General features: G+C 36.8%; 1 protein-coding gene across 1 annotated transcript; it reads left to right on the top strand.

Annotated features, from left to right (window-relative positions):
* Nucleotides 1–1421: 1421 nt before the first annotated feature.
* On the top strand, nt 1422–2808 carry LOC113305048 (aspartic proteinase CDR1-like). The gene is made up of 2 exons (XM_026554161.1): nt 1422–1433; nt 2029–2808. Exons 1-2 carry the CDS (start codon nt 1422–1424, stop codon nt 2806–2808), a joined length of 792 nt encoding a protein of 263 aa, XP_026409946.1.
* Nucleotides 2809–22656: the final 19848 nt, after the last annotated feature.

Here is a 22656-nt window from a genome sequence, read left to right as displayed (position 1 = left end):
AAAAAATTATTACAGTATTTTTTTGTTTCAATTGATTAGTTCACATGGGCTGAGATACCCGAATAATTACCGGAGTTAAAGTTAGACAAACCTTTACCAATAGTCGAGTGGGAAATCCCGGACCAATAGTAGAGTCCCCAAGACAATAACAAGAGATTATATGAAGATGCAGGCTGCTCATTTCTTCTTTGTGTAGTGTAGGTTCTAAGCTGTAAAAATCATGGTCAAATATAAAAACGGTTCATAAAAATAAAATTACAGAACTTAAATCAAACGAAAAAGCAGAACTTAAATAAAATTACGAAATACAGACACGGGAAATGCCAGGAAATTTGTTCAGGACCAATAAGTAAAAGTCTCACGTTTTTCTTTTTCTTGTTTCAATTGATCCCTCCATACGCCCTTCTAAACCTGAAGAAGTACCAGTATTCGGTGAGACTAAGGTTTCAAAATATGGTTCAGTTCTTTAGCACTTCCATGCTCTGGGTCATATATAACTAGATTTCAGTTCTTTAGCACTTCCATGCTCTGGGTCATATATAACTAGATTACGGCCGATCAACCATAGAATCTTGCCATTCTTTGTAGACGTAATAAGCCTGGAACGGTAGTTGTTTGTAAATCTCGTATGGATGTTGATCTTCTTCCAAGATTCTTGAACTCCGTAATCCTGCTTCACCCATTCTTCACGAATCTTATACTCAATGTCTTTAACAAGTACATAAAGGCATCCTTCAAACAAACCCACATCCGAAATCCGTGGGTTTCAGACTTTCTTGGTAGTTGCAGTTCAATTAATATCTCAGTGTTGAGATCAAAGGAGATTGGTAACTCTTGAGTAATCGTTGCTTCTGCATAACCAATGAAAATCTCCATTAATAAGCTCTGCATAGTATCCAACATGATTCGAGTAAGAAATGGCTTGAATGCTTTTCCACGAATTTGATCCTAACGTATAGACTTCGGCTATAGAAGTACTCGTATTATTTTCGTCCACAGAGTCTATCAGATGTACGCACTTGTAGTCATCTGACTTGCAATCATAACCAAAAGCGAGTTTGCCGTATAAATAGTTGTTTGGTGATTCCGGTAATTTCTTGTTTTCATTAGTAGCAGGGTTCCAAAAACAGAAAAGATTATTAATACGAATACAAACCAAGCCATTACACGAACCCACCAGTTTAACGCTAGAAACCGGTGACTTGAATGGGTAATCCATCTCATTAATATCAGCACATTCAGTAACTTCTGATGATAATGAATCATACATTATAGAGTTGATTACCACATTATCAATGTTCTTATTCTTAAGACATCTAAGCATGAAACTAGGGTTATTCTTCTGGACAGTAAAATTAAGGTGGGATTAGAATCAGAAATTAGTTTGAACCAAGACTTGGGGACACACTTACATCTAAGTAATGATTTCGCTGGCAACCTTACAAGGATTTCATGGTAGAGTTCCTCCGGAAAGCTAGACATTGCTTCTTTCTCCTTCTACTTACAATTTGAGAGATAAAATAAACAACTAGGGTTTGCTTTGCTCTCCTCTGTTTAGCTCAGAGAACTAGTTATATATACACGGTAGACAAAGTTCATTGTTCGGATTTATGGGCTACTGGCAATATTCTAAAAGAAGGTGCAACCATGTTGCGATAATAAACAAGTGACGAGCTTTTAGACCCCAAGTGATGCATGGGTGAATATGCAGAAAAACCACCAAAAATGCACATATATTAATCCTTCACAATAAAAATGCACACAAATTTATTTTTTAAATTTTTTTGAAGCATCACACAAATTTTTATGGTGCGCAGTAAGTAGATTCACCCGTCTTTAGTAGCATTTTTCTATATTTTGGCAATATCCTTCACTACATTTCTCTGAATATTACTTGTGTACAGTTATTCTTATTTCATAGTAAACAACCGAAGTTAATTTATTTCCTAATCTACAAAGGAAATTCATTAATATGTTATCTAACATAAATCTCAATATTAATTTATTTCCTCACTTGGTGTTCCTGAGATTCGTGAGGGTGATCGAGACTTCCCTCCGCCGATACCTGAACCTGGAACTGCTCCTATAGCAGGAATTCTCGGTCTGGGACAAGGAACCTCGAATTTTTGTTTGGTGCTTCGGTTAAAAGTTGATAAAAAATTTGAATATTGCTTGGAGTCATACGATCTTGAGGATGCTGATGTTTCACACACGTACTTAAGATTTGGTTCCGACGCAATAATTGGAGAAGGACCTGAAGTACTTACAACACCAGTAATCCAAGATCCAAACTTCGGGACGCCTTACTACTTGAATCTATTGGATATTGATGTAAATAACAAAAGCGTAAGGTTTGAAAAAAGCGATTTCGAGATTAAGGAGGATGGAACTGGTGGGACTGTCATAGATTCAGGGTCTCCATTAACCACTATGATTAGGCGTCATTATGAAAGAGTTGAGGAAGCGGTGTTAGAATATTTTGAAGAATTTGGTATTCGTCCTGTTGATTCTGAACCTGGTTTCGATCTTTGTTTCCGTGTACCAGACAATTTCAGAAAGTATCCAACGATGACATTTCATTTTGAGGGGGCGGATTTTGTTATTCAACAATGGTCTGGTATTTTTGCCTCATTCCAAGATGTCAACTTGCTATGTTTAGGTATCGGTAGCTTGGACGACGACGAGGAAGGTGATTTTATGTATGTTGTTAATTTAGGAGCTATGCAACAAGCTAATAAGAGGATTTTATACGATCTAGATGCCATGAAACTCTCATTTACTGAAGAGGAATGCAATTTAGGTTCATGATTAAAATGTACGTAAAAGTATTTTTATTTCTTTGTTTCGCACTGAATAATTAGCGGCTCTTTGCTTGTGGAGTTGTTTTTTGGGAAAATGCTATTGTATCCCCTTCTTTATTTTGTCGGACCCGAACGCGCCTCAGTTGATATTGAATTACCCCAACTTGAGTAAAAATAGATGGATACAAATGTGTATAAGAATAAAACCTGTGACCCAATAACTCTATATCTTGAGCGGAGAAAGTCATCGACCAAAGCATCAAATGTGATATTTAACTCCTTTTTGATCAGGATACAAGATCAATAGATCATGGAAGGTTAGTATAATATTATCGAAGAGTTGCTAGGAAGACAGTCACTACAAATGAGAATTGCACACACAACAAAAGGCTTTTTAATGTGTACCTTAAAAAGATATGGTTATTTCATGGTTAAGTAAGCAAGCATACAACATGTGGCAGCCCTCAAGAACAACAGCGCAGCAGCTGATGCAGACTGTAAACATCCTAATATTATTACAAGGTTGACAGGAGACTAAATCCCAATACACAGTACAATTCTTTGAAAAGTTATATTTCTTTCTGGAGGATTGTCCTGCTTTTATAGGTAGAACCTAATATGAAAATACCTTACACGTGTACCCTAATACCTTTTCTAGTAAGTCTTCTGTTATTAGTCGTACTTGTGTACTATTACAGTTAAGGTTATTTAGAAAATCACTAATCTTATCTTGAGGGCATCCCGTCCGTGCCATGTCATCGTTATTAGCGACCTCGACTTGACATGTCATCATTGCTAGTGATCTCGTTTCGTCGTATCATTGCCAATGGTGGTTTCGGTTGGTATTACCCGAAGCCCTCATTCTCATGTCTTCGGTTTTAGTCAAATCCATGTGCTTACATTAGCCCCCTGACTATTTTTCAAGTCTTCGGCTTTAGTCAAATCCATGTGCTTACATTAGCCCTCTGACTGTTTTTCAAGACTTGCAGGCTTGTCAATCAATCACAGTTTGTGTAAGAGCGTACCTTCGGAATTATCAATCCAATGTCTTTTGTTACTTTCGTCTTCTTGAAGCCCCCTCTTAGTCATGACTCTGGCGGCTGGTTGCATTGCTTTGATATGGTCTTTGATAAGGATTGGAGCATAGTTAGACTCACGTATGTTGCCTCGTTAAAACATTACCGAAGGAAAAAGAGTACAAACGCCGTAAATCAATCATAGCTTGTGTCGTAGCTTTTCCCGAGACCGTCAATTTGATGTGCCTCTTTGGATCACAATTTCGGATCTGGTCATTAACCATGGGGTGTGATCTTCTTCTGCCGTTTTGCTCTCCACTCGCTGATTGACACGTATGCCTTTTCCTCAAACGTGCCCACTCTTCGTCTTTTCTGGTGCCTCCTCGTATAAAAACCTTCAGCCCCCATTATTTTCCCCTTCACTTCTTCTTTCAGTAACTTTCTTCCTCTCTCTCTTCTCCTTTCCTTTATATGTTCTTCCTTTTACCGTCTTCTGTGTCTTAGTTAATTTTGATTCTGGGATGGAACCACAAATATCTGGTGCTGGTAAATCCATTTCTGCGGAGGATTCTGCGGGCATGAGGAAAATTCGTTTGTTCGGCACAGAGTCGAAAAGTAGTCCTAATTTTGGGTTCATCTTTCATGATGAGTTTATCTTTAGATTGCGTGCCCCAGGGTTTCATACCATTGATAGTAGTTCGAGACTGTTAGCCTCCGAAGTCACTCCCCTCAAACAGCTTCCCCTTGATAATTTTCCTCGTCTGTGTATTGAGCGCGGGGATTATCAGGATCCTTCAATAGAATTTGTATCCACTACTCTTGTGAGTCACGACTGGTCTTCGTGGAAGCATTACATTTTGTCGAAACCACGACATGTCAGCGCATTCGGGAGCTTAATATTGAGCATGTTTTGGAATTATCTGCTCATCGGAGTATCTATCGTGCTAACAAGGCCCTTGCTTCAGCATGTCTTCGGTGGATTTCTAGCGTGCATACTTTAGGTTTTGCTTGGGGAAGGCTTCCCCTACATTGGAAGATGTCGTGGCCCTCACTGGGTTTCCCATTCATAGCTCTCACAGTTTTGAAGAAGCTGACCCCAATGGTGCTATGACTAGCTCAGATTCATAAGTGTATAAGGTGTTATCGGAGGTTCGAAAGTCTATAGCCCGTAAAGTGAGTACCAATGCTGCTGCGGGTTTGGTTAAGGAAGATAAACGTGCATATCTTTCGGGCTGGATGAATTATTGGGCGCCCCGTGTTACTGAAACGATGAGTAGGAAAGAACTTCCATCAGTTGTGAAGTCTTGTGATCCTCCTACTCATGGTCATACTGATGATGCCGAACTTGCTGCTTTCCTGGTGTACTGGTTGATTCATGATTTCTTCCAGTGTTCACCCAAAGATACAATTCGTGATTACATTCTTCGGATAGCTACTAAGGCGTCGGGGGGAATTACTTACCCCCTAGGCCCAATGTTTTTAGGTGGGGTGTATCGTCATTTAGATACACTTATCTCGGATGTGGAAATTACAAATAGCCAACAACATATAATTGAGAGTTATGTCCCCACCAGTTTTATACAGATGTGATTTTGGGAGAGATTTCCTGTTAGTAGGTCCGATATCCATGACCTAGTTATAAGACATGATGGTGCTGTGGATGTTTCTGGTCGGCTCCCTCCTGCTCAAGTTCGTCATCCTCGTACTGCGTTGTATGAGAATAAGCACATCAAGAAGGCAAGTAATGAATTTATGCGGAAGGTAGATGAATTGAAATCATTTCGAGCTCGCCCATATGATGATACACCTAGAGGGGCATTATTTCTTGGTTTTAGTTTTGTGTTCATGGATGATGTATTGGAATCGGAGAGTTCGACTCTCGATGACGAGGAGTGGGATTTCATAGAGATGGTGACCCCGGGTTTGAAAGAGGCGATAAGGGTTGAGACGCAGAAGTTGAAGGATCATCAGAAGGAGCAAGTCCGTATAACTGCCGAAGATGCCAAGATTGCCGCAGATGTGGCGGCAACGTCATCAAAGTTGAAATTGAAGCAGAAGGCATTGGCCGACAAAGAGCTTGAGTTGGTTAGCTTAGCTTAAATTGCCCTGTTGTGTGGCTCTTGTAGCTTCTTTCCCTTTCTCTGTTTTCATGACAAGTCTTTTTAAGAACATTTGCTTGTTAATGGTGTTTTCATATGTGACTGTTGGTACTTGTTGGAACATTATGAGGTTGCTTTGTGGAATTTTAGGTTATTATTGCCTCGATTTTTGTGCGTGGTTATAAAATGGGTTGAATTGTGTTATCTTAGTATGTTTCTGCTTAATTTGCTTGTATCGTATGTGATGACGTCAATCAGGATTCAGCTGGTCCTGGAAATATCAATGTTGTCTAGATTGATTGTTGTGTTAGAAATGGCGCTTGGGCATTTCGAGCTAGTTGCTGCTGAAGATCAAGACCAAATTACGACTTCGGAGAAGATTATGACAAAAGCTTGGCAGACTAGAACATTATCGGATTTAAAAGTTGACAGCCTTCGGCTTGCTCTGAAGGAGAAAATGACTAAGGTTTTCTTTCTTATCCAGGATATCAAAACTGCATTGCAACATTCAAAGGTTGCTTTTACGCCAGGCTCGAAGTGAATTGGCTCGACGTGCCGAATATTTATAGATCTTTTGTTTAAAGAGGTATTGTTATGTAATACATGCGTTCGTGAGATCTCGGGATTTGTACGAAGCTAAGAAAGAGCTCAAGTTCATTGTTTCGTTTTGTTGTTTTTGTGTTGTTATTTCTTTTGAAACATAATTTTATGCTTAGGCGGTTGGAGATTGCTTGTTATGATGAGATTTTCGGTGAATCGTATCAGTCTTCTATTTTGTTCATATATTTCAGGAAGAAAAAGGCTTTTGATTATGAATTCCAGCTTTTGGCTTCGATTTTATGGCAGCGTCGGGTGATGTTGGTCGTAAGCTCTTAAGATACGATTTGTACATATGTTATTATATGTAGTGTCAGCAGATATTGTCCGTTCTTGCGTTTTTTTTCTTCTTTTTTTTAAATATGAGGCATATTCGGCGTACTGTGCATGGGTTTATCCCATTATTACGATGTGGCCTCTAGGATTGACACCCTTCTTAGATCTAAGCCACAACCGATGTTATAAGCATCTTTTGTATGACCTTAGTCTTGGTGCGTTAGATTTCAATCCCTTTTGGGTTGAATTTTGTGGAATAGGATTACGCGGTTGACAAGTGCTTTTCGTTCTTGCAATGATTCAATGTCCTTTTGGGGGACGGGTAAAAGTAGAAGTAGAAGGTGAAGAAAAAGATATAACAAGCCTTTTATTTAGTGACATTGTTGCTTACAGAAATTTGGCATTGATTGCTTTTCGGCTTTTCTCCTCTTTGCTTTTATTCTTCTTTAAACCCCATGCGATTCCCTTTTGTAGTTGGTGTGTCTTTTGCGAAGGTCTTATTGAAGGCTTTACTTTAGTAAGTTTAAATTTCCCGAGTTAACGTTTGTATACGTACCCTCCATCTGGGCGAGTGACCTTTCGAAACTACCTCCGTTCGTCCTTGTGAACTTGTGTTCGTTTAGTGGAAGCATCTTCGGTTGGGTTAGCATATGTGGTTATCCAATCAGGGATTGGTGTTGAGTAGATGTGTGTGACCACCTCGCTTGGTTCGCTTAGCCCATTGTAAAAGGCTGCTTCGGCTAGATGTGCTTCCTCTGTTGTGAAAGGATCTTTCGAAGCAGGGACACGCTTTTGTTTTCCTTTCAGGATGAATTGGTGGTAAGTAGAAGGTACGATTCCATGCTTGTGTAACCAAGGCCTTCCTAGGAGTAGATGGTAAGCTGGGTGAACATCCATCACATAGAAAGGTTCACTTGCTCGGATAGGACCTACTTGGATTTCCAATTTGATAGTACCAATTGTTTGTTGTGTAAGTCCGCCGAAGCCTTGAATTCCCGTAGCGAACTTGTTGATGTCTTCTTCTTTAATTCCTATGCTTTCGGCAATATGTAGCGGTATCGGGTTGATCGATGCTCCTGTGTCCACAAAAGCCCTTTTGTATTTGTGTTTCCGGATTCCCACTGTGACATATAATGGTCGCGTATGGTCGCAATCCATTGTTCGATCCTTCTCTGAAAAGGTGATGATGTCAGTGGGTAATGGGTATTTGCGGTCCAAGAATTGGCTGATCCCTTCGTTTGCTGCTATCTTGGTCAAGACGACTACGGCGATTTGACGCTGTTCAGCTGTGAAGTTTAACGTATCAAAAAAGTTCTCAAACAATGGCTTCTGAAATTTTACGTGGGTAACTATCAGGATGTCTACTACGTTGTGTCAAAAAGGTTCATCGAAATTCCTTCTAGGTTAAGAGATAAACTTGAAACTCTACAGCTGACCAAAAATTCGTTTTTGTTTTTCACTCCACAATTAACATCCATGATTCACAAACCAACCAACCATTTTCGATTATTACAAATCCTAATGTCTTAAGATTGTTGGGTGCAATAATCAAAAACAAGGAAAAATCAAATAAGCAAAAGTTATTGATACTTAGCTCCTTTATAATGGAAGTGATCGATTTGATGAAACAGACGAGCTCCCCATATCTCCGCAACAATAACAAGGCAAAACTTTGGAAAAACAGAGTGAGTCATGTGTTCAACACGTTGCCCTTAAGACATTAGCGCCCGGATACACTCAAGAGTGATGCTATAGCCCTCACAGGACGGATATCTCCAGGATAAAACACCCTACTACACCTACTACTAGCATATGTAGTAGATGCTCAACTTGAGCTTGGCAACTCCGAAAAAATCATAAAGGAAAATCTCGAACACTTGAGAAAACAGTATAAAATGTTTTTTCCCTTAGGGGTCCCTCTAAATATAGAGCAACCCCTTTCCCATAGATTTTACAAAAGTAGTGAATTTGTTTATATAATTGACAAATACAACTTAAGAAGAAAAACTCTCCGATGTGGGACTAAAAGGTTTATATAATTTCTTAAAACTACTAAAAATTGGAAACCCACAATGCGGGACTAATAAGTTTCATTCACAAAAGAAAACAATAAATTATAATTTTTTATTAAAACTTTAAAAAATTATTTTTTATTAATCGTTTTCCAAAAATCTCTCACATGAATGAAAACTCAATAAAACATGAAAACATAGATAGATCTTGGTAAATCAACATCCCAATCTCACGATCCAAACAGACTGATCGTGCAAGTGTTGAAATCATACTAGTCATTTCTACGTCCTCTCCCTCACACAAAAGTGTGTTGACCCCGGGACATACTATGGATTGCACAAATCATAATAGTATTGAGAGCTTTCATATTTAGTTCTCACATGGTGAGACTATAGGTATCTTTCACCAAAGTGAAAAGGCATGAACTAGTGAACCCTTAGTGACCCTTAGGTCCTAAGTTCCAGTAATACCAAAACCATCAAAACGAAAATCACATAAAAAGCGCAGGAGATACCATTTTAGGCAGAGGTGTCCATGAGGTATTGAATCTTTGCTTGGTGAGATATTACCGAAATTACTTTCTAGAGACAGTGACATGTCTTGAACTGCTAGCATTTGATGTAATTCGCGATAACAACCACGGGAGATATCTCCTAGGTTGCTGCCAAGCTCGTGCCGTTTTGTCCAATTTGGCCCTGGACATATCCTGTTTCTCAGAATGCTCTAGAGAATCAAAGCTCATATTCTCATAGGAAGCGGCCCACTTCCTCATTCATATAGGTGAGTTTCCATAAAGAGTGTTACTTCTACACCCCACTTCAATCTTAAATTGAAACTATAGAACTCATTAAGACTTCTTAAAAGTCATCCTTCACATGCAGTCACACTATCACGTCTACACCATAGGGAAGGGACTTAGAATAAAATTCTCTAATAGTGTTTACCTTTACCCACCAGAAATTAGTTGTCTCATTCGAAACCTTGATCTTGGGATATCCAGTCAGCAAGGTTGAGTATCCTTCATGGAAAGTTTAATTTATGAGCTTAAACCCCTTCCCCCTCTATGTATTCCTAACTATCTCTTGGGATAAACCTTTAGTCAAAGGTTGCGCGATATTCTCCTTGGACTTTATCCAATCAATGGAAATAACGCCGATTGAGATTATTTATTTTCATCTTTAGCTATTATAGCTTGGCTAACACAATGTATAAATATAGCTGGCACAGGCCTATGCCAGAGAGGAATGTCTTCTAAAAAGCATCTTAGGCACTCGGCCTCCTCTCGTGCTTTATCTAACTCAATACTCTCAGATTCCATAATGAATTGAGCAATATATGTTTGTTTGTAAATCTTCCAAAAACAAACCCTCATGCTAGAGTGAAACATATCCACTTGTAGACTTAGACTCCTCTGAGTCAACTATCCAGTTTACATCACAAAGTCCCTCAAGGATAGCAAGATACCTTTGATAAATCAAATAAAAGGTAATAGAGTATTTTAGGTACCATAATACTCTACTCAGTGCATCTGAATGCTATTGTTCTGGACTACAATTATATCTACTTAACTTACTCACAATATAGGCAATGTCTGGACTCTTACAGTTCATTAAATTCATCATACATCCTATAACTCTTGAGTATTCAAGTTAAGATACTCCATTACCCTTTTTTCTTGAGTCTACAAGAATAATCGTATGGAGTACAAGCAGGCTTACAATCACACTGATTGTATCTCTTAAGCACAAATTCAACATAATGAGAATGACTAAGACTACATATGTTAGATATTTTTCTAATCATCATCCCTAAGATTACATCAACAGGGCCTAAGTCTTTCAAATCAACGTTCTCATTCAGCGCATGTTTTTAGTGGAATTAATCACATCTATGTTTGTATCAAGTATAAGCATATCATCAACTTACAAGCATACAATCACACAGGCATCCTTAACAAGTTACTTGTAAATATACTTGTCAGATTCATTAACTTAAATCCACTACACATTATCACATGATCAAATTTTCCATGTTACTGTTTACGTGCTTATTTTATAAACCATACAAAATTTTGTTCAACTTACAAACTTTGTGATCATAACCTTTCACTACAAAGTCCTCAGGTTGGTCTATATAAATTTCTTTATCTAATTCACGATTTTAGAAAAGCTGTCTTAACATCCATATGATGTATCTCTAATTTTTTTTATGACAGCAATAACAATTAGCATCTCAACGGAAGTAAATCTCGTCACATGTGAATAAGAATCAAGGAAATATACACTTTCTTTTAGTTTATAGCCTTTAGCTGCCAACTTAGCCTAATATTTTTCCACAGTTCCATATACCTAATGTTTCCTCTTAAAGACTCATTTACATCTCATGCTCTTACTCTCTGGAGGTAAACTATAAACGTCCCAAGTCGGTTCCGACGGACTGAGTCCATTTCACTAAATGAAGCTTCTTACCAGAATGGAGTTTCAGTAGATATCAAGGCTTCTTTACAAGTCCAGGGCTTAGACTAAGCTAGGCATGTTATGAAGTCGGCTTCATAAGAAGTCTCAAGTATAATTGTTTTACTTCTCTTAGGCTCAACCTTAACTTCATCTTCCTTTAAGATAAGTTCTGACTATTTGAAAATAAATCTAGGGGATCAACAACACATCTCTAATGAGGTACAGGTTTAAGAATAAACATGTTCAAAGAACTCAGCATCCCTAGATTATGTAATAGTATTCACAACAAAGTCATAAAAATCACACCAAAGTATGAAAAATCAGAACACACAACCAAAAATCTATATGTAGAAGTAACTCAGCATACCCTATATGAAGACACAATCAACATTTTTGGTTTCTGTCTAATTCTTTTAGGAATAGGAATGACAATCTTAGTCAAACAACCCCACACTTTGAAGTATTCATAAGAAGGTCATCTACCTTTCCATAAATCATATGGAGTTTCATCTGATCCTTAAGGGTATTATATTCAAGATATACTAGTTAAGAGGACTTCCTCCCCCCACAAGGCCGCAGGTAATCCTGAACTAATCAACATGGAAATTATCATCTTCTTAAGGATACAGTTGTTATGTTCAAGGCTTCTAATTGGTTTTGAACTTCAAGTTTATACATCTTAAGGCTTCTAAGAGCATCCACAGTGGGCGAGTATAACCAAAAATTTGGGATGAGATCGTAACACAGTGGGACGGAGTAAAGATCAAATCCCAACCAAAGATCAAATTCCAGACCAAATATGGTCGCGACCAAATCCCAAATTCTAATATAGTCGGGCGTAAATTTAAAGTACGCTTGTTGCTGGGCGTAAATTTAAAGTACGCTTGTTAACGGGCGGAGATTTAAATTAAGCCCGATGAAATTTTAATTAAATAAAAAAAAAAAAAGAATGAGGCGGACTTTTAAAGTCCGCCTGTTAAAATTTACAAAGAATGGGGCGGAGTTTTAAAGTCCGCCTGATGAAATTTTAATGGGGCGGACTTTTAAAGTCCGCCTGATGAAATTTACAAAAAATGGGGCGGACTTTTAAAGTCCGCCTGATGAAATTTTACAAAATAAAAATGGGGCGGACTTTTAAAGTCCGCCTGACGAAATTTTAATCATGTACCGTTGCGTCACAACACGGACTAAACCCAAATTTTGGTCTTTTTTTTGATCTTTGATCTTTGGTTTTGATCGCACCACTGCAGTTGCTCTAAGGCATCATCCTTATCCCTAAGAAAGCATACAAGATAGTACCTCGTACAATCATCCACGAAAGTTATAAACCATCTTTTACCATAGTGGTTTTGGGTTGAACTCATGTCAACTAGGCCTAACTGAATTATTTCTAAGGGCTTAGAATTACTATGAACATTTGTGCTAAAAGATTTTATAGCATATTCATTTCACTTTTGAGTTCAAGATCCAAACTAAATTTGGGTACGTAGCCTATGCTAGGCAGTTTATGCATTGACTTATAATTTTACGGTTCCAAGTCTACCATGCAAAACATTCAAAGATACACAAAAGAAAGCACAAGAATCAACTATGTTCACTTCATCAGATTTTCCTTTAAACTTATATAGACCCTAAGTCCTATAATTGTTGCCTAAAAAATCAATTCCCTTAGTTATAACGAGTTTTCCACATTTAATTAAGATCTTCAATCTTTTACCATCTTCAAGAGAACAAGATACAAGATTCTTTCATATGCTCGGAACATGAAAACTTCATTCAGTGTGAGAATATTACATATATGAGCTTATGCTCGACCTTTCCCTTATATGCAACCTCTATCGCAGATGAGTTACTCATATAGAGTTTCTCGACATCCCTTATCCTCTGATAAGAGGTGAACATGTCTCTGTTTCAACAAACATACTTAGTGGTTTCAGAGTCCACCCACCAGTCTCTATTGGTTATTAAAATAACTTCCGACACCATGTCAATGAACTCGTTCTAATTTTTTCAACTAAATTAGCATTAATTTTTTACTTATTAAGGTTTTATGTTGTCTACACTTTACTGTCGTATGACCAGGAATTTTACAAACATAACAATCACCCTTAATTAACGCAATGTCAGATTCATTTTTACGAAACATTATGAAGACTATGCTTAGAGTTATGTTTGATGTTCTCGCCTTTGTCAGCTCTGGAAGACTTGTGTTAATCCACATGCGCCTGGTAGCCATGTTCCTTTTCAATTTCATGTCACAAACTTCATTTATACTCTGACCACGGACACGGTAATTTCCCAATCACCTAATACACCACATCTCACAAACCTTAGTCCAGATAAAATATGAGTTTTGAAGATAATATCTAGATTTATAAACTTCGTTTGAACCACCATATCAAAAAACTCATGGTTACCCTATAAAAACTACTTTAGTTAACAACAAAATTCTGCCCGTCAGAATTTTTCAGGAACGTTTCTTTGTTTTGTAAAATATCAAAAAAATATTTTTACAACTCCGAAAATTCTGACATTTTACGTGGGTAACTATTAGGATGTCTACTACGTTGTTTCAAAAGGTTTCATCGAAATTCCTTCTAGGTTAAGAGATAAAATTGAAACTCTACAGATGACCAAAAATTCCTTTTTGTTTTTCACTCCACAATTAACATCCATGATTCACAAACCAACCAACCATTTTCGATTATTACAAATCCTAATGTCTTAAGATTGGTGGGTGTAATAATCAAAAACAAGGAAAAATCAAATAAGCAAAAGTTAATGATACTTGGCTCCTTTATAATGGAAGTGATCGATTTGAGGAAACGGACGAGCTCCCCATATCTCCGCTACAACAACAAGGCAAAACTTTAGAAAAACAGAGTGAGTCACGTGTTCAACACGTTCCCCTTAAGACATTAGCGCCCGGATACACTCAAGAGTGATGCTATAGCCCTCACAGGACGGATATCTCCAGGATAAAACACCCTACTACACCTACTACTAGCATATGTAGTAGATGCTCAACTTGAGCTTGGCAACTCCGAAAAAACCATAAAGGAAAATCTCGAACACTTGAGAAAACAATATAAAATGTTTTTTCCCTTAAGGGTCCCTCTAAATATAGAGCAACCACTTTTCCAAATATTTTACAAAAGTAGTGAATTTGTTTATATAATTGACAAATACAACTTAAGAAAAAAAACTCCCGATGTGGGACTAGAAGGTTTATATAGTTTCTTAAAACTACTAAAAATTGGAAACTCCACAATGTGGGACTAATAAGTTTCATTCACAAAAGAAAACAATAAATTATAATTTTTTATTAAAACTTAAAAAAATTATTTTTTGTTAATCAACAAGATTACCTCGGCATGTTGACATGAAGATTAAGATTCTTAGAAGTATATTGAATATATAGGTTATGACACATGAGATATGAAATAGTACAAACAAATCTACAGACGAAGGAGATTGAAGGTACCCCGTAAAAATAATCATTTTTATTTATATCTATAATGAAGCCATATATAATCTCGTATTACAAACCAAAATACATAGATACGATGAGAACTAACTGATCCATCAAGTGCTTGGCTATGTTGTTTTTCTTGATTATGGTCTTTTATTAAAGCTTAATAATTTGTAATGCATAGTCCACCCCCAAACCAAGTGCACGTGAAATGCTTGCAGCACCACTTGAATAAATTACAGTCTTGTCTCTCACGACCACAACCATAAGCAAAAGATACAAGCACCGAGAATATTAGAACCAACAGAAAGAAGAAATAAATTCCAATCTGCTTCTTCATTTTATTTCTTGTTAATGAATTTTCTGTAATTTCTGATAGTGTGAATATACATATATATATATATATATTGTTCGTGTATGACTAGTAAAAGATACGTACACTTTATCATTAAAGTCCCTAATGCATGTATGAAACCTCCTAAACTGATTTATTAATACTTTATAATTGAACCATTAATGCATGACTATGAGTTAACCATTTTCCTTCAATCGCTTTTATTTTTCAACTTCGTTGGCAAGGTAACTACAAATGCAAAATCAAAATAAACCCGTTCGTCTTTCAAAAATATCTGTCTAAGAGATAAAAAGCTATTTAAGAAAACAGTTCTTTAACTGAACATGTCATATTAAAACGTATTCTTTTAGTTAATTCACGTTTGGATCACAATAGGCAAATTTTAAGCCACATTGTTTTATGATCAAAATGTCATATTAAAACATTTCTTTAGGATCGAAATGTTTTGTTACCGCCGTAGTTGGGATGATGAGACAGAATTTCCATCGCGAGTCAAATCTTGGATCGCATGCTATTTTTTTCAGTGCAGAGGAAATTTTGGGTCAATGGAAGATTTTGACACAACTCAGCTTGAAATGTAAGTGCTTCGGCCAAACATTATCACATAGTTCTTCTGGGCTTAAGCGTGCATGTAGCCAAAGATTTTTAGGAGAGACAACTGCATAAGAACTTGACTAGTTTCTATTTATATATTTATGATGGAACCATATATGATATCTTATGATCGACCAAGTACATCATAAGTTGACTATCCTAAAAATCCACTTAATTAGGGATTAAGAATTATAAAAATCTTGTATTGATTAAATATGTGATTATTAAAACTCTATTGGTTCCTTATTCTTGCAGTACATATCTTTTTATAGCCTTACTAGGATATCATATATGGTTCCTTAAATATGTGTCCTAAGACCAGGCACATATCATTAAGAGTGATACGTGACCAATATAAGAGTGATACGTGACCAATATAAGAAATGAAGAACAAATCAATGGCTGATCTTGTTGTAGATCCCAAGGTCCTGCTCCTACAGATTATAGAAACTGGCCCAAATAATGAAAGACACACCTCACAAACAAAAACTTAATTTGGATTGTGATTCATAATACCTTGTTGAAGTCGAATACAGCAACAAAGGTTTAATTTTCCTTATCAGTGTATCTTGAGAGTATTATTCTAAACTCTGTCTTTCTTCTTAGCCATCACCAATTTCTTCTAACTTTCTTCAAATGCCTATTAGAGTCGAGTGACCTTATCCTTTCTCTACTTTTTTTCATATCCTTAAGAGAGACGAGTGAGACTAGGCTTTCAACATAATTCTGTATTCCATTCACTTGCCTTCCTTGTTTTATTTCTCGAGCAATTGCATGCGCCGTGTCATATATAAGTAAACTTCCGTTATAAGTCTCAAATAGAATCTCACCCCTTTTGAAAGACCACAACGGCCTCGAGTAAAAGTTCGCATTGATAATTCTGTCAGCAGCGATGACATAACGCTTAGTCCATAATTTTCGAACTCCAAAATCCTGCATCATCCATATCTCCAAACGAACACCACTTACGTTTACAAGTACAATAAGACGCTTATCTAATACTCCCAGATTCATAATCGAATGGTTATTCTCTTTAGGTTCTTTTGGTAGTGGCACTTCTACGAATTTCTCATCGATGATATCCAAGGAGATTAGCATAACTTCGGAGTCTTGGCTTTCAACTAACCAATAAAAAGTTCCATTGACAAACATCCCACGCCGCTGCCCACTTAATTTATAGGGCTTGGTTTGAATGTTTTTCCATACATTTGATTTTAATGTATAGACAAGCACCAAAGGATGTACATTACTGCTTGCTACAGTATTTACCAATATGTTGTAATATTTGTTAATAATCTTCTAGGTAAAGAACCGTGTCCAGCAGGTAACCAAGACTTGGTATTCAAGTATTTCTCAAGTTAGGAAATCGGTAGAGTTCCAGACTTAGGGAACTAGTAGAACTTGGTCGGTAAGACTATATTCTTGGCCTGTAAGTTCTGTAACCTATAAATAGGTTGGTTTTCTGTAGAGGAATATACACGGTCGAGAGTCTTTCTTTAATCGGAGGTTTACACAACAAGGAGAGTGTTTTATTCTTGCAAGGGTTCACTACACCAAATTTTGGGATTAGAAACAGAATCAAACTGTTACGAATCGGGGTTGTAACTGCCCTCACCTGTTTCAAAAGGGCGTATTACAATTTTTTCGCAACGCCAATGGGGCCTTACGAATTTTGTGTCGCAACGGCGTTCGTAACAGAGATGAGCCGTTACGAAATGCCACGGGTAACAGCTGAGAGGCGTTACGACTTTTTTGTAACAACCCAGTCGTAACATGTAGGAGCCGTTACTATGTGGTAGTTTAGTAACAGGCCAGAACCGTTACGACTCAGAAAGTTGAAACAGGTTTTAGTCGTTACGAACTTTTTTGTAACATCAAAAAATTACTGCCAGGAAACATTGACCTGGTCAAAATAGGTCAATATTGACCAATTTTGACCAGGTCAAGGCTAACTGGCAGTTCATTTTCCGCCGGAAATAAGCCGGAATTCTAAATGCAATACCCTGCATACACCTTTCAATACATTCATCATCCACACTCAACAATCTATTCATATCACATTCATATAAAAAAATAATTGAAATTTTTATAAGTACCAAATTTTACTGAAATTTCTCTAAGTACCAACTTTTTTTTTTTTGTTAAGTATCAGATTTCTAAGGGAATACATGGAAGGTTCCAAATTTTTAATGGAAAACAGAAACTTACTAACTGCCTACAAAACTTGAATAACTGCAACTTACAAATCTTGAAGCGGCTTTGTTCTCCACCCTTTCTGATCAAATAGAGCATCATTCGATTAACCACAACTAAGCTATATATCCTTTGCAGGCTTGGTTTGTTGAAAGCTTGTGCATCAAAAAACTCGATATAGGCAGTAGGCAATCCTGCATAATACAACAGGTTGCATTATTATGACAAGTAAACTGGAAGAAATAATGTTCAAAATACGCAACAAGTAAATGCAAACAAGCATAGGTGTAACAGCAGGTAGAAAATTTACTAACCACTGGAAAAGGTTGGTAACAAGATTCTCATTCTAGCACATACACTTTGAGACCAAATACTAGAACGACGACAAGGGCATGAAAACAAAGTACACCCACCACCATTAATCCTGGCAAACTCTATGAATGACTTCACACCTTGTCTGTAATCTATCGACTTACGGGGACACTTCATCCATTTCTTATCCACATCATTTGACATATTACCCTTCAAACATCAAACAAAATCACTTAGTCCTAGTGGTACAGGGTTGCCGAAGCTCTGCAAGTTAGCGACAGAAACATCCCCTCAAAGAAGAGAGAATGAGCTACAAGTAGCTTTTGCGAATATCCACTAGGATTGTTATCATATTGCCCACTGAGAATCACTCAATATCAAAACAAAACTTCCTAACTATAGTTCATTTAAACTTAAAAAACTACCTTAACATGAAACTCAAGTTCAAATCATGATGAACATATTTATGGAACAACTAGCTGGCTATGTTCTCAGTTCAAAACTTCCTAACTTTAGTTTATTTAAGCTTAAAAACTACCTTAACATAAAAACTAAAGTTCAAATCATGATGAGCATATTTATGGAACAACTAAACATGGTAGTTCATAAAAACACATACCCCAGCTATGTTCTCAGTTTCAACTTGGACAAAAGTTCTTCAAAGTTCAATAGTTGATGAGAAGCAACAAACCCTAAAGTCATAAAAGAAACACCCATGTTAGAAAAATAAACCTAAAATCAGTTCATACTTTCATTTGACTTCCATTTACTAAAAGCCATTAATGGACACATTAAATCAAAATCACCACCTCTACATTGTACAACTATATAACTTGAATTGACTGTTGTTATCAATAGCATAAAAGAATCACAAATTATCCTAATTCACAAGCCCTATTACCTACCAGAAACTAGCAGTTCATTTAATGAGTTTATACTTTAACTTTGTCAAATCAATAAGTTATTGTAGTTTATAAAAGATTTAGTACAGCCAAATAGAAAGGTATTAAGTAACCAGTAACCCAAAATCACAAATCACTGCAACAATATTAACTATTAAGTGTATAATCATGGATTAAAAACTGTCAGTGACTTATAGTATGTAACTAATTTCAAGTGAACCTAATGATGTCAATCAACACCCATAGCTTATAAACTAGAAATAGAAATTTTCGAAACTAACATAAAACCCTAAAATCAGTTCAATTTTTCGAATCTTATACCTTCTAAGTCTTCAAAATTCTTCAATCTTCAAGTCTTCAAACCCTAACAGGAAATTAGAAAAAAAAAATCGAATTAAATTTATATGAAGAAGATTAACAAAACATAACTCATATGAAACAAATCTTTTTAGTTTCATGGATTAAAAAATGGAAAAAATAAAAATGAAATGAAGCCCTAAATAACAGATCAACTAAAAAAAAAGATGAAACCCTAAAAATTGAAAAACTTATAACGATTAACACTTACATAGATTGATGATTGAAAGGTATTGAAAAGATTAAAGAGATTTCTGTGATGCTTCTCGGCTAATGCGATCTCTAAGATGAAACTAGGGTTTCATCGCCTGAGAGGAGAGAGAAAGGAGAAGCAGAAGAGAGGAGAGAAAAAAGAGAAAAAAGAATAAGGATAATGAATCTCGATCTGTTATACTACTGCTATCACGTGAATGACACACTCGTGGGAGGAAATATCCTCTCGTATAACTAATCGTGGGTGGAAATATATTGCTAGGCGTGTGAGTCGTAGGCGCACATACTCAAGGTGTGACGACCCAAGTGTGACCAAGCGTGTGACTGGCACGCCTACAAAAAATTTCGTAACGTCTTAGACCTGTTACTAATTTTTTAAAATTTAGTAACGACTTCAGCCTGTTACGAAATTTTTGTAACGGCCATTTGTAACAGGAAATTTGTAATGGCCCATAAGACGTTACGAATCCCTGTTACTATTCCAGGAATTTGTTGTAGTGGTGGTGTGACTAGAGAGAAACATAAGGGTCTAAGGGTTCTTGTAATTGTTCTTCAGATCTTTTAATAAGAAGTATCATCATTCTACAGTGGACGTAGGTACGCCGAACCACTATAAAATTATGTGTCTTGGTCTGTTTGATATTCTCTTGTTTTGGTTCATTATTTGTTGGTGATATTCTGTGTGTGAGATTGATATTAAACTAACTAGACGATTCCGACCTAACAAGTGGCATCAGACCCAGGGTCGTCTAGTTTTGTTTACTCAAAGATCAAAGTAGACGGTTAGAGATGGTAGATCCAACGGGAGAAGGTCCATCTGCACCAAAAACATCAACAACAAAGTATGCAACCATGAGGATCGATGTGGAGAAGTTTAATGGGAGGACAGATTTTGGACTTTGGCAAGTTCAAATTAAGGATGCGCTGATTCAACAGGGTTTGCATAAAGCCTTGAAAGAAAATAGGCCGGCAGATATGACAGATGATGATGAATGGGAAGAATATGATTTGCAGGCTTGTGCTGCAATTCATTCGTGTTTATCCAAGGAGGTCATGTACAATGTTATGTCTGAAAAATCTGCAAAATCTTTGTGGACAAAATTGGAGGGTTTGTACATGACAAAGCCTCCCATAAGTAGATTGTTTCGCAAGAAACAAATGTATCTATTCCGATTCAAAGAAAGTACGTATGTTAACGAGCATATCAACAGTTTCAATAAGTTGATGACTGAATTGACTAATGTTGGAGAAGTTTTTAAAGACAAAGATCAAGCTCTGCTACTACTGTGTTCTTTTCCAGATACATATGATACATTGATACAAAGTACACTGGCATTAAAGGATACTATCAAACTAGATGACGTAATTGCTGCTTTATTAAGTGATGAGTTCCGTAAGAAGGATGCAATGTAAAGTGATCAAGCTGCAGGGTTATATGTAAACAATGGGAAGAATAGACCAAAACATGGAAAGAATAAATCCAAGTTTAAGTGAAAAACCAAAGGGAAGTCTGAATGTTATTGGTGCCATGACAAAGGGCATTGGAAGAGAGATTGTCTGAAGCTCAAATCTAAGGAGAAACGCGAGTCAAATTCACAAGCAGCAATAGCTGAAGAAGGTTCTGAAACAGGAGAGGTGCTGACGGTTACATGTGGTGATCATCATGAAGTATGGATTTTTGATTCTGCTTGTTCTTATCATATGATTCCAAACAAGGACTGGTTTACCTCTTATGAATCTGTAGGAGGTGGTACTGTACTACTTGGTAAATAATTATGCTTGTGGTGTAGTCGGGATTGGAACAATTAAGATAAAAAATCATGAAGGTACAGACTTTATCTGGGGTAAGGCATATTCCTGATTTTAAGAAAAATTTGATATCACTTGGTACTTTAGAGTCCAAGGGTTATCATATTATAATGGAAGGTGGATTTATAAAGGTTTTAAATTCAGATTCTAAAGTGGTAATTCAAGATAAGAGAGAAAGAAACTTATATTTCTTACAAGGAGGTACAGTGGTAGATGGAGTTTATGTTGGAGTTGAAAATAATGGAGATTCTAGTATTTCGAAACTTTGGCATATGCGGATGGGAAATATAAGTGAGAAAGGACTAGAGATTTTGTGAAAGCAAGGTTTGCCTGACAAACTGAAGAAAGCCAAACTTGATTTCTGTGAACACTGTGTTTATGGGAAACAACATAGGGTGAAGTTTGGTAAAGCAATCCATCATACTAAGATTATTGTGGATTACATATATACTGATGTATGGGGTCCTTCTAAGGAAGTATCCAAAGGAGGAAGGAGGTACTTTGTCACTTTTATCGACGATTTCTCAAGGAGAGTGTGGTTGTATGCTATGAATACAAAGGATGAAGTTGTCGAAATTTTCAAGATATGGAAAACTATGATAGAAACCCAGACAGTCAAGAAGGTGAAGAGACTACGGTCTGATAATGGTGTGGAATGCAAGAACGACCCACTAAAGGAGTATTGTCAAAGTGCAGGCATAGTTAGACATTGGAAACTGAGAAAGACACCTCAACAAAACGGGGTTGCGGAACGAATGAATCGCACCCTTATGTAGAGAGCGCGGTGCATGTTATCCAACGCTGGTTTGGGTAAAGAATTTTGGGCTGAAGCAGTAAATATGGCGTGCTATCTCATTAATAGATCACCATCAGTTGCTATTGAGTTGAAAACACCTATGGAGGTATGTTCAGGTACACCTGCTAATTATGATTCCATTAAAGTTTTTAGATGCACAGCTTACTATCACGTTAGAGAAAGTAAGTTAGATCGTAGAGCAAAGAAGGCTATATACATTGGAGTTGAAGATGGAGTCAAGGGTTACAAGTTGTGGTGTGAATAAAGTCACAAGGTTTTTATTAGCAGGGATGTTACTTTTGACGAAAAATCTTTGTTACACCCAAGCAAAGAAACTATAACTCAGGTGGAGGTACATACTCAGGTGGAGTTACATAATGGTGAGTCTGGGGAGG

Source organism: Papaver somniferum, chromosome 8, assembly GCF_003573695.1.
Source record: "Papaver somniferum cultivar HN1 chromosome 8, ASM357369v1, whole genome shotgun sequence".
In the NCBI taxonomy this organism is placed as follows: Eukaryota; Viridiplantae; Streptophyta; class Magnoliopsida; order Ranunculales; family Papaveraceae; genus Papaver; species Papaver somniferum.
The sequence above is the reverse complement of the archived record's forward strand: the minus strand, read 5'-3'. Positions and strand labels throughout refer to the sequence as shown.